The following is a 12,167-nucleotide window of genomic DNA, read 5'->3' as shown; positions in this document are numbered from 1 at the left end:
TTTATATTTCTCTTTAGTGGGAAAACACCATCACCATTGCTATGAATCTTGCTTTGTTTCATTGAGCGGTTTATCTTGGCGATCATTCTGTATCCGCTTGGATAGTTCCACCTCATTGTTTTTCATCACTATATAGTATTCTCTGGTATAGATACAGTGACATTTATTTAACTAGTCCCTTATTCTTGGACACTGAAGTTATTTCAAGTGCTTTGCTATTACCAACAAGGATGAAATTAATACCCATATGCATACAAAGTTATATGCATATACATTTTATCTACCACATAAATTCCTAAAAGTGCAAAAAAAGCTGCCTGTTCCTTCTGTTCTCTGTGTGCGTAACAAGCAAATAGTGAATAACTGAGCCCCACACCAGGCTCAGTGAGAGACATTCTCACAGCTGAAGTCTCCAAAGCCAGAAGTCAGGTTGCCTTCCTCCCTCCCCTCCACCCATGCCCCCAGAGCCAATCAGCCAGAGCTTCCTGCCAAGTTCATCTCCTATGTCACATCCATCGCTTCGTCCTTCTCTCCTCATTCTGCCTCAGCTTCAGTTCAGGTCTTCATCGTCTGTCTTCAGAACCACGGCTGTGGTCTCCCCACAGGGAGAGTCTTATGTCCCCATACCCCTGATTTAGCTTCCAACGCGCAGCTGCCAGGTTTGAGTAGGCCCCTCTGTTGTTCAGTGTCCCCCAGTGTCCCTCAATGGCACCCACTGCCCGCAATGAAAAGGCCACTCCCTCGGTCTGCCTACAGATCTGCAATACCTCGCTCCTGCTTTCTGTGGCATCATTTCCCATCCTTCCCCCCACTGTGTGCAATTCCAAAATTGTCACTTCCCACTCTCCCTACTGTGGCCCTCCTGAAGCTCTGGCTTCCTTTCCTGGTGTACCTCCGCGCACAGACCACCTTCACCCGAACCTCATCTCCTTCCCAAATCCTCTGAGCCTCACTCCCGCGGGAAGGATTTCCAGTCCCCCCATGGCCGCCGCAGAGGGGTTAGGTGTCCCCTGCCCTCCGTGTTATCTTTTGCACTGCATTTGCAGCCTTTCAGGGTTGGACAGTCCGTTCAGGTGTCTTTCTCCACACTAAGGTGTGAGTTCCTTGAGAGCAGCGGCACAGCCTAGTGATGGCATGCCCCCCGGTCCTGGCACTGTGTCTGGTACAAAGTAAACTCTGATACACGTGGTTGCGTTGAACTCTGTGGGTGAAGTGTGTGGGGTGCGGGGTGCAGGAAGGCTGGCTGTGGTCTCGTTCAAAGTTGGGAGCTGTGGCGACTCTCTGGTGGGATGCAAATCTGGAGGGACTAGTGTTTGCATGGAGAGCAGGAAATAATAGTGCAGGACCCCAAGCAGGGCCAGGGCAGAGGCAGGGAGGACTCGGTATTTACCCTGCCAAGGGCTCCCTCCGGGGCTTCCGCTCAGACTGGAGCTGGAGCTGACTGCACTGAGCGAGGGTACTGCGGCTTCTCTTCCCAGGTGGATGCTTCGTGACACTTTTCTACCAGGGAAAAGCAGCGGGGAGGGGGCAGTATCACACTGCAGATCCCCTCAGAGACTTGGGGGGCAGACCAGCAGGCAGCCTTGAGGCTGGATTCACAAGGTAAGGGTGTGAGGTGGTGGGAGGGGTAGGGGAGGTGGAGCTGCGGGAACAGGGATCAACCTTTGGGAGGGGCAGACCTTCCTTCCCCACAGTGGGTTTGTTCGGGCGGGCGGGATGGAGCCAGAAGCTACCCACTCCCGGGAGAGGGGGGAATGAAGCCTGCCCTCATTTTTCCAGCCACGGGCGGGGTGGGGGAGAGGGCTGGGTGTGTGCGCCCAGAGGGCAGGCGGCGGAGGCCTGGCGCTGGGGACCCCGGGCGTCCGCGAGGACAGAGGCCTCTAGCGGCCACCGTGGGAAGCAGGAGAGGGCGGGCCGGGAAGGCACTTCCTGCCTGGGCTTGGGGCTGCCCAGTTTTGTAAAGGAAGTGCTGCCAGGGCCGGAGGGGCGGAGGCAGGAAGTGGGTCAGAGGCTCGTGCGAGGGTGCGGCCGGCGGGTAGTGAGAGGCCGCGGTCGGAGGGGTGCGGCGGTGAACGAGACCGAGCTCGCGACCCCACCCATCCTCCCCAGAGCCCCAGACGCCTCAGCCTGCCGGCATGTCCGGCGGCGCGGCGCAGCGCAGCCCGCGACGCCTCGGCCGCCCGCACGCGGCCTGGGTCAGCCGCGTTCCAAGTTCTTCCGTTTGGAGCTGAACTTGGCTTCCCTCTAACTCGCCCCGCACCCCACCTCCCCCCTCTGGGGCCTCATGAGCCCCTCCCCTCCGCTCCGGAGCGGAGACCACACCCCTCCCGTCTCCGAATACCTTCCAGGGGCCTCTCCTAGGGACGCATTTCAGCTTGCTTTAGAGCTAATAATATTGAGTCCTCCCTGTACAGGCATTTAATCAATTCTGTAAAGAGGGCCTATCTCCATTTTGCAGATTAGATAACTGAGGCCAACAGAGGTAGAATTAAATAGCACAGCCGGATGCACTCAGATCCATTCAAAGTTTGCACTTTCAGACTTGAAGCCCCAGGGGGCTTAGGGCAGCCCTTCCCTCCACTACTACCGCCGTCGTTCCTAAGGGTTTTCTGAAGCGAGGTGTGGCTTCATGGGACTGCCCGCACGTCAACGCCCCCCCCCCCCAATAACCACAGAGTCAGGATAGGGGGGGTCTGGCTTTCTCTTTAGTTCTCATCACACTTTGGGGCTCTCCATTACAGAGAAGGCACTTAGATGGGAAGGTCCCCTGATTCAGACCAACCTTGTCCTCCCTCCCACCCCCAGCTCTCTGGGGGGGAAGGGTAACAACATCTCCACCTGACATCCCCCTTGGCACTGGTATGTGGGTCCCCTTAACCGATAGGCCCTGGGGAGGGCCCAAGGCCTTGACCTCCAGACTCAGCATTTGGGGGAGGGGTTCCAGATAAAGGACTCAGAGCTGGAAGGCAGCACGTCCTGGGAGCTGCCCCCAGCCAGCAGGGGGCGAGGCAGAGGGCTGCAGGGGTGGGTTGGCACAGGGGAGGGGGACAGCTTGGCCAGGCTTCCTGGAGCCCCCCAAATCCCGCAAGAAGGGTCCCACCTCCTACAGATCCCCTAAAGGCACCAGTGAAGTATGGGGTGGGTGGGGGAGGCACCCGTTAGGTGGTGTAGAGACTCACACACGCACACACCGTGGTGGGCCTAGCATGGCGCTGGGCACAGAGAAGGTGCTCAACAAATGTTTTTTTGAATGTATGAATAAAGGGAGCGAAGAGGGTGTGAGGGACAAAGGACAGGGCCTGGGGCCCTTTGGCCCAGCCTGTTTCATTCAGAAAATAGCAGTTTAAAAAATGTAAAAATCCTTTCCCTCCTCCCCCCAGTTTATGGGCCCAGGAAAGGGGTGAGGGAGGGGTGTCTCCACCCCAACCCTTCCCTCTCCCCTTCCCCTAAAAATCTATATACACATATACATATTTATATGGCACCGCAAAGGGATCCTGCCTATGCCTCCACACTTGGAGCTGTGGCACCAAACCCCAGGGCCTCGGGGTGGTCAAGGCAGAGGTGAGAGGTTGGAGCTTGGGCCATGTGGGAAGCGGCCCTCAGGTGCTGATGAGGCCAGAGAAGCTGGATTCTAGGGTCCTGAAGGACAGACCCCTGCTCCCTTTACAAGTGGTAACAGATCTTCTACCCTCCCCGCCCTCCTAGGCAGAGATTGGTGGAGGCTATAGCAGTCCCAAGGTAGGAGGTGGGGCGACTGGGTCCTCCCCCACCAGCCTAGATTGCTGCAACCTGAAGGCTGTTCCAGGCAGAGCTGACCCGGATCGTGGCCCTGGGAAAATTGGGCCGAGAAGAGGGCTCTATGCAAGGCACTTGGTGTCCACTGTTCCCAGGCTGGGGGCCCAAGGCGTGGGGCAGCAAAACCCTGCCCCTCCCCCAGGCAGAACTGGAAGGGCCCGAGGGACCCAATTTGGCAGCAGAGAAACATGGCCGTGCAGAGAGAGAGAGAGAGAGAGAGAGAGAGAGAGAGGAGGGAGGCGGCACGCAGGGCCCCCCACAGGTCCCCCAAGAAGGAGGAGGTTCTAAGGCACTGACACAGGGACCCAGGGACTCGTCGCCCTCGGTGCAGCCTGCTGCCCCCTCCACAGCCTGGCCGGGCTGGCGGGGGAGACGCCCACTTCCCCGTGGCGCTGAGTTTTCTTAAGGAAGAGTCCGCGTGTGAGTGGTGCAGGTGTGGTCAGGGGCAGGTCCTGGCCCCGTGGCGCCTCACTAGCTGCCGGGCCGAGGCTGCCTGAGCACTGAGTACACGTCATCCACACGGCTGAGCTGCTCGAAGAAGGGCAGGAGGTCGTGGAGTTCCGTGTCACTCATGTTGTCAAACCACGAGGCCACCGGTACCTGAGCAGATGGGTGTAGGGCGGTGAGGGGGGCAGGCGGCCCTGAGCACAGAATGTCCAGGTCGATCCTGAGCACCCACTGCTCGATGGGCCACCTCCTGGAAGCCCCTTACCCACAGTCTTCAAACATTCTGACGGCAGCCCCAGTGAGTCACATTTACACACAGGTCAGAGCAGAGGTTCTACGGAACCATACTTAACCTTACCGTGTGCTAAGCACGCTAATATTTTCAGTTCTATTTCATTAAAAAAAAAAAAATCCCAACTAAGACGCACTAAATTATTTCCGTGTTCCACTAACAGCTCACAACTGGCGGTATGAAAAATGGAAACTGCTCCAGTGTCCAGCAGGGACCCGAGCCCATGGCAGGCACCCTGTATGTGCAGGCAGAATGAGCTGAGTGACTAAGAAAGGACAGAGAGCTGCAGTGGGTGGATAAGGCGGGTGGGCAGCAGGCATGGGTCACTGAGGAAAGACGGAGGAATGGGAGGGCGCCAGCCCCCAGCAGGGGCCCCTACCCCCATCCTGCCCGGCACTCACGGCGTTATCTGGATGGAAGACATAGGAGGCGGGCGAGTTGTCCAGGATGAGCACCCGCCGAAGGTCTCGGCCCAGCCGGCTCAGGTCCTTCACGTAGTTCCCCCGGTGGAAGACGCATGACTCACGAAACAGCCGCGCTCGGAAGGCCCCCCACTTGTCCAGCAGGTCAGCTACTGGGTCTGCGTACTGGGGGGCAGGAGGTGGGTCACCCAGGGCCAAGGGCGACCCAGAGGTCACTGCCCAGAGGTCGTGCGCTGGAGGCGGATAGGAAGCAGAGATGCCCCAGGAGGCCTTCGGAGGGTGGAGGGCTCACCTTGGCAAGGCTGGCGGTGAACAGCACGCATTCGAAGAGCTCACCCATCCGCTGCAGGAACTCATCGACGTGGGGCCGCTTCAGCACATAGACCTGGGGGGTGGGCCAGTGAGGGGACTGCTGGCCCACAGGCCTGGGTGGGGTGGGGCGGCCGGGGGCTGGGAGGGAGTGGGTGGAGGAGGCACAGGAGCACAGGAGGGAGGCTGGTCCCAGGGCCTGCGGGCTCCACTCAGCAGCCGGTGCAACCACCACTGGGGAAAACACCCACCCACCCAGAAGAGAATCAAAATGAACCTCCAACTCCTGGTTTCGGGCCCTGCCTCAAAGGGAATCACTAATTCCCAGCCCCTTCCTCCACCATGGCCTCAGCCCGATGTAGGGGCCTGGGGGCAACCCCCTCACCCCAGAGCTGCAGAGCACCGGCCCCCGAGCCAAGTAATGGAGAACAGGCTGGACAGCACACAACCTATCCTGAATTACTTGAACTGGGTCCCGGGCAGGGTGGGGCGAGGGGGCACCAAAAAGGACCCCAACTCCCTGCAGGCCTTGGAGTCGGGCCAAGTCCCTGAGGGTCCATGTGACCTTAGGCAAGTCTCACACCCTCTCTGGGCCTCTGACATTCCACACCTATCAGAGTCCCATTTGGGACTCTCAGGATTGGTGGGAAGAGCCTGGGGTCTGGAAGACAGATGCCAAGCCTACCACCTCCCCCCACACCCGGCCCCTCACCTGGTGGACCACCCCATCAATCTCCACAGGGATGATGAAGTCGGCATTGTTGACTGGCTGTGAGGGGGGAAAAGAGCTGCTGGAGCTGGGGCGAGGCCCGCCGAGACCGCCTCCCAGTCCAGGGCAGACTCCCTTAGAGACCCGGGGCTGAGGGCTGCTGCGCAGGGCCCACCTTGAAGGAGCTGTGCACCAGGGTCTCGTCCAGGTCGATGACTACGCAGATCTTGTCCAAGTCCTGGGCCTTGGCCTCGGGGAGCAGGTACTGGACTGGGGTCTGCTGTGGGGACGGGCGGGGCTGGCTGCGGGCACCTCTCTCAAGCCCCGGTCATTTCTCCTCCACATGTCTTCCCTCCCCCAGCCCTCTACCTGGCGAGCCACAAGGATAGTGGGAGAGACCAACCCCTTCCCAGCTTTGCCCCTGCCAACTCTGGAGCCTGGGGTAGGCTGCCTGGCTCTCTGGGCTTCACTTCCTTACCTGGGAAACCAAGGAAGAGGAAAGCTTCCACTTCTGAAGGGGAAATTCAGAATTCCTGTGGTTGGGGGGGCCCTCCCCTGGGAGGCAGTCTTGGGGCATTCAGGGCTGGGAAGGCCTGGGAGGGTGGAGGGCTTGGTTGGGGGACGGGGGGCTCCCCCCTCCTTCCAGGGCCTACGAGCCGGTCATGAAGAGCCCCCTCCCCCTAAACCCCCTGAGGGCTGAGCCCAGGTGCCCCTGCAGCGCCCTCCTGACCATCACACACCTTGGGGACAGCACCGTTCTCCTCCACGAGCAGGGGCGCCCCACTGTGGGCGGGCAGGGCCTCCCCATCATCCCGGCAGACGCAGCAGAAAAGTGAGTGGAGGATGCCCCGACTCCGGGGCTTCTGAGAAGCCGCTGACTTCTGGTCACCTGAAGCAGGGAGGCCCAAGGTGGGGGCAGGCACACTGACTGGCCTGCAGAGGTGGGCACGTGTGCCCAGGCGCGAACCCCTGGGCTGAGAGGGTCTGGCCGTGCTGCCTTCATTGAGGGAGACACATGAAGGTGGCATCCTGATAGTCTTGGCTCCAGGCCACCCCTCCGCTCCCCACAAGTTCTTCTAGTGTGGGTACAAAATTACCCACATTAGGGAGTGGGCTGGCTGGAGGCGGGGAATGAAGGTGTTTTCTCTTCCTAACAGCCTCCATCACTGCTGGGGGATCAGCCCACTGGGGGCACCTCCTGACACCCCCCTGTACCTGAGCAGCCCCTATTCAGTAGGGCCCCTGCCAGAGAGGGTTGAGGCCTGGGGCCCTGGGGCCCACTCCTACCTTCCTTCCCCTCCTTCCATCCTCTCCGCCTCCAGAGGTCCAAAGTCCTCCCTGAGGCTGGGCCCAGAGACAGGCGGTGGGGGCCTGGGGCCAGTGTCCTGCCGCCATCTGCCGGCCCCTCCTCCTCCGCCCCCGCCCGGACCTCCAACTTAGGTCCCACTGATAGACGGCCCGCCCTCCAACATCCCCTCCACCCGGCCCGGGCAGAGCTAGGCCCAGGCCACAGGTGCGAAGACCTGGAGTTACTTCCTAGCTTCTGAAGTCAACACCGGGACAGGGAGAGGCAGACCCCCTGCCCAGACCCATCAAGCCCCGGGGTGCCCGGCCGAGGCCGGCGGCATCTCGGGTCGGTGCGTGTGCGCACAGACCCAGCGCCCACCGGCCTGCAGCCGGGGCTCCGAGTTCCCCGGTCCGACGGGCGCGCTAGCGATCCTTAAAAGCGGTTGCCCCTCTCTACGTCTCCGAGAGGCTCGGCGCCTCCACGAGTGAGTGACACGAAAGTTTGTGAAGAACGTGGCTGTGTGGTAGCGGGAGATCCTTCCAACCCTCCCCAGCCCGCTGTCACCTCTGCGCCCCCTCCCTCGACCCGACCAGACCGCGGCCCAGAGGGGGCGGAGTCTCAGCTGGTGGCCTGAAGGCGCCCTCTTCAACCCCCCCATCTCCCAGCCCCACTGGCGCCAATGGGGGGGAGGGGGCGACTCTCGGGCATCGCGCACAGCCAGTCCGGGAAACCCGGAGGGCGCCCCTTCTCTACCCCTGCCTCAGTTTCCCCACCTCGAGCAGACAGGAGCGCCCAAAAGGGGGCAGGCCCCGCCCCGCGTCTCTGAGCCTCTGCGAGTTCAAACTCTCAACCAGCTCCCCCTCCGGTTGGAAGCTTCGGGCCCCGCCGAGTCGGGAGCCTGGGGCGGCAGCTGCGGCTGCCCCGGGGAGGGTCGCGGCCCCCTCCACCTCCCCGCAGCACCCGGATTGCGGGCCCCTCCGCGCGCCCCAGTACCTTTGCTCCGTAGCGGGCTCCGCGCTTCCTCCTTGCTGATCTGAGTAATGACGGCCGAGCTGTCCATGGGGCCGGGCGCGCTGCGCTCCGGCCGGACTCTGGCCCGGGCGCCCGGCCTCCCCCCCGGCTCGGGCCGGAATCGGGGCGCGGGGGGGAGGGGAGGGGTGGGAGGGAGGGATCCCCGCGAGCTTCGGAGGGGAGGGGAGCCAGGCTCTAAGGGGGAGGGGGAGGGAGGGGGCGCGGAGGAAACTTTGTTACAACATGGAGTTTCCTCCCCGCGAGGCGGATGCAAACATGGAACCCGGGCGCCGTTTCAAGGCTCCCCCTTAAAAGGGCAACGGTTTCAGCGTGACCTGGACTTGGCCGGGGCTTTCATCACTTCTGGGGCCGGCGCGGCTTGGCGGGCTAGGAGGCGGGCCCGGCCGGGTTCCTGCAGCACTCCAGGGGGCGTCGCCTCCCTTCCTGCCGCCCGCCCGCCTGCGGGGCCGAGCCTCTGCGGCTGCGTGGCAGGGCCGGCACCCGGCCCACTGTTCTCGCGCGCTGGGCGGCCAGGGGACAGGGCCCGCCCGGAGCGCCCACGCCCGGGAGTGCCCCGAGGGCGGCGCGGCTCCACCTCTGCACATTCCGAGGGTCGGGGGCTGGCAGCTTCTCGGTTTCCTCATCTGGGAAATGGGGTAACACCGTCTAGTCTGTAAAATGGGTCTCTCCGGCGGTCTAGGGGCCATCTCGCAGGGAAGTCGTGAGCGTACAAAGACTCTTTGCTACCTTCAAACGGCTGTGCAGATCCACACAATTAGGCTCTTAACCTAATTGTGACCTAACCATGACCGTCACCACCTACCGCAGTCTCGGGCCCCTTCCCCTAAACCCGGAGTTGTAGGGCGTGGAAATTCCAGCTGTCTGCCCCGGGATGCCCCCTGCCGACCTCTCCCAACCGGCTCACCTGGCGCCCGGCCACGTCCACTCCAGCCACCTGGCTTTCTCGCCAGAAGCCAAGCGCCTCCACGCCTCAGGGCCTTTGTACATGCAGTTCTCTCGACCTGGAATGCGCTCTCCGACTTCTCACAGCCAAATCCCACCGACCTCGAAAAAATGACACCCCCTCCAAGAGGCTTTTCTAGGCCCCTCCTCTACACCCCACGCCGGCCACGATGTGACTGTTGGGCAGGGGGGGAGATCAAGCGGCGGCCACATACAGTGGGGCCCCAATCCCTGCGGGCTCAATGCCCAACCGTGGGGACCACAACGTCAACTGGAGGACCTTGAACACCCGCTCCACCTGGGTCTGTGCAGACGCACCGGCGGGCGCGGGGCCCGCGTTTCCACGCAGATTCTTCACGAGGGAAACTCCCGTGTAGTGCGCGGTGAGGTTTGCGGGTGGGGTTTTTTTTTTTCCTGTTTATGAAGTTCTTTCCATTTGCCGTTACTATTTTGTGTTCACGTTTAAAAAATATTCATAACGCCAAGCCTTGACAAACACGCCTCAGCATTTCCTTACCCCGCCGGCCGGGGCGGGGCGGGCGCGTCCAGTCCCGTCCGGCCGCTGGGTGCTAACGCGGCGCACGTCCTCCGGGCCGGGCGGAGGGGGAAGCCGGAGGGCGAGAGGCCCCGCGAGGGGAGCGGCGCTCGCCCGAAGGCGCGCCAGCTTCGGGGCTGGGCACCAGGGCGGGGAGGAGGTGGTCAGAGGCTGTGAATCCTGTGGACTCCACGACCCCCCCCCTTCTGCTACTGGGTTAGCCAAAAAGTTTGTTCGGGTTTTTCCGGAACATCTTACTACGCCGCCAGCCGGCTGCCATCATTGCATTTAATCACGATAATCGCCAACTTGCGGCGAGCGCTTAGTCGGGCCCCCGCTTTGGCTGCGCCTCTCATCTCATTTACTTCTCAGAACAACCCGTTTTTTAACCCATTTTATAGATAAACTGAGTCCCGACCAGCAAGCGACTCGACCCGCCCTCCGCCGGGGGCAGAGGTTGGATTCCGGTCGCCGCGCCGAGCCCCCTCCCCTTCGGTACGGCCCCGGGGCGGGGCCTCGGTATTCTCTCCGGATGCTCAGCTGGCGCCGACCCCAAAAGGAAATGTGCGGCGGAGGGCTGAGTGAACCCCTGGCCTCGCCCCTGGCCTGAGCAGGGCGGCTCGCCTTCCGCTCCCTTCGTCTTTCCCTCTGTGAAGGCTAGAACCTGGCCGACTGTGCCACTGAGGGTCAGGGGAGCTGACGCGGGGATAGGGCACTGGGCAGCACTACTGCCCCCCTCCCGTCGCTATTCCCTGCACCTCCTACCCCTAATCCCCGCCCCGCCCGCTCCCCGCCATCGTCTCCTCCGAGCCTTCGCTGGTGCGGGTCTCCTCCCAGCGAGACCGGCCCTCCTCTCACGCTCAGCGGTGCACTTTCCGCCGGGGCGGAGTGGATGCGGAGTGAGCCCGGACGTCCGTGCAGTGCGGGGGTCTGGGGTCTGTGGGGACAGAGTTGCTGGTGGAAGCGTTCTGTAAGGTGGGGCGGGTTCTTTGGGTTTCCTCAAGAAGGAGGGGAGTCCACACCCAGCTGGTCTCCCTCTACCCTCTCTACTACAGCAAGTGGGGGGGTCGCCGTACCCGCATAGTTTATTTTTATTTGTTTCATATGTTTGCGCCCCAGGATGGATAAAGTCATGGGGACTGTGAGTCGAGAAACACTAGGACTCAGCCGGGGTCGGTCTGGCAACCATGGACAAGTGTCTTGTTCACCCAGCACCTCAGCTTCCTTCTCTGCCGAATAGGGTTGGTAAGGGTCCAACCCAGGCAAGTGGGTAGGGGGAATGCCGAGCAGAAAGGCCGGATGCCCTCCTCCCAGGTTCCGAGACACACCGTGGTGCACCTTCCGACACAGCGGGGTGGATGCGGAGTGAGTCAGGACGCCTGTGCAGTGCCGGGTGTGGGGGGTCTGTGGGGATGGAGTTGTGGGTGGAAGCCTCTGGGGAGAGTAATGGTGTCAGGCCACTCCCAGCCTGAGGGGCTGATGAAGCATCTAGTTAGATCTGAACCTGGGGGCTGGGAGGACCAGAGCTGCTGGGGAGGGAGCAGCCCTTTGGGAGGCGTCCCTGTCTGGATATGACTGACCTTGGCCTGACTTTAGCACTAACGCCTTACCCAGGCCCAGAGCAACCCTTAGCTGGCCCTTTGGTCCCCTCCCCTCCTCCCCTTCCTTTACCCCAAGTTCTAAGCTCTGGGCTCGACTATTCGTATGACCAGCCTGCCCGTTCTTCTGGGGAACTCCCAACAAGGTTGCAAATCTCTAGCTTTTGCACACACTGACCCCCACCCCCGCCCCAACTCCCGGCATGCTCATCTCCCCCTTGACTGCTCTCCCTCTGTCTGTTCGGCTTTCAAAATATTGTCCAGGAGTTTCTCTTCTGTGGGTCTTGCCTCATTCTTTGCAGGTGTGCCTGACGCACACTTCCGATCCTCAGTGTTTTGTTGTCATTTACTTAGGTTCCCCCCAACCCAGTGTGAGCTCCTAGAAAGTTAACATCTTTAATTCGAGACTGTGCCTCCGTTCCCCACGTCTAGCACAGGGCTGGCGCCCAACTAATGCCTAGAGAATTGACCAGAGGGGTGGGCAGGGGGTACAGCTGGGGGCATCTCAGGGAAGCAGGAAAGGGGTCTCCCGTTTCTCCGCTACCTGGCCCCCATTCAACCTCTGAGTTCGCAGGGGCCCCATCTTCTCCAGGGACTAGCCGGGAGAAGGAGATTGGGCGGCGTTCTAGCCCAGGTACCTCTCCGCCGTTGCTCGGGTGAGCCAGACCTGTCCCATCCCCTCCCTCTTAGAGGGCCCCACTTGTTTCGTTGCCCTTTTAAGAAAGAGGAAATTCTTCTCATAAACAAGCGCCTCAACCAGAGCGCGGAGCCCAGCTGCCTGCCCCGCCGCATCCC

General features: G+C 61.5%; 1 protein-coding gene across 4 annotated transcripts; it reads right to left on the bottom strand.

Annotated features, from left to right (window-relative positions):
* Window positions 1–2,683: 2,683 nt before the first annotated feature.
* CTDSP1 (CTD small phosphatase 1) lies at window positions 2,684–8,613 on the bottom strand. 4 transcript variants are annotated; one of them, XM_059928676.1, is made up of 8 exons: window positions 8,259–8,613; window positions 6,718–6,866; window positions 6,456–6,488; window positions 6,153–6,254; window positions 5,981–6,037; window positions 5,252–5,344; window positions 4,939–5,124; window positions 2,684–4,398 (listed from the first exon to the last, which is right to left on the bottom strand). In XM_059928676.1, the coding sequence occupies exons 1-8, from the start codon at window positions 8,323–8,325 to the stop codon at window positions 4,270–4,272; spliced, it is 816 nt and encodes a 271-aa protein (XP_059784659.1). In that variant the 5' UTR covers window positions 8,326–8,613; the 3' UTR covers window positions 2,684–4,269. The 4 variants fall into 4 exon arrangements, with proteins under 4 accessions (XP_059784659.1, XP_059784657.1, XP_059784661.1 ...); XM_059928674.1 differs by having other exon boundaries at window positions 6,153–6,257; window positions 8,259–8,612; XM_059928678.1 differs by lacking the exon at window positions 6,456–6,488 and having other exon boundaries at window positions 8,259–8,589.
* Window positions 8,614–12,167: the final 3,554 nt, after the last annotated feature.

Source organism: Balaenoptera ricei, chromosome 7 (assembly GCF_028023285.1).
Source record: "Balaenoptera ricei isolate mBalRic1 chromosome 7, mBalRic1.hap2, whole genome shotgun sequence".
NCBI classification, from domain to species: Eukaryota; Metazoa; Chordata; class Mammalia; order Artiodactyla; family Balaenopteridae; genus Balaenoptera; species Balaenoptera ricei.
Note: the sequence above shows the minus strand (reverse complement) of the source record. Positions and strands in the feature narration are given on the sequence as shown.

Bases quoted from the DNA above. Each gene is read 5' to 3' on its own strand.
- CTDSP1 (XM_059928674.1), bottom strand. From the start codon at position 8,325: ATGGACAGCTCGGCCGTCATTACTCAGATCAGCAAGGAGGAAGCGCGG. The intron at 6,489-6,717 runs GTGTGTGATGGT...TTTCCCCTTCAG, and splicing joins AGAACGGTGCTGTCCCCAAG to AAGTGGAAGCTTTCCTCTTC. The intron at 5,345-5,980 runs GTGAGGGGCCGG...CCCACCCCCCAG, and splicing joins TTGATGGGGTGGTCCACCAG to GTCTATGTGCTGAAGCGGCC.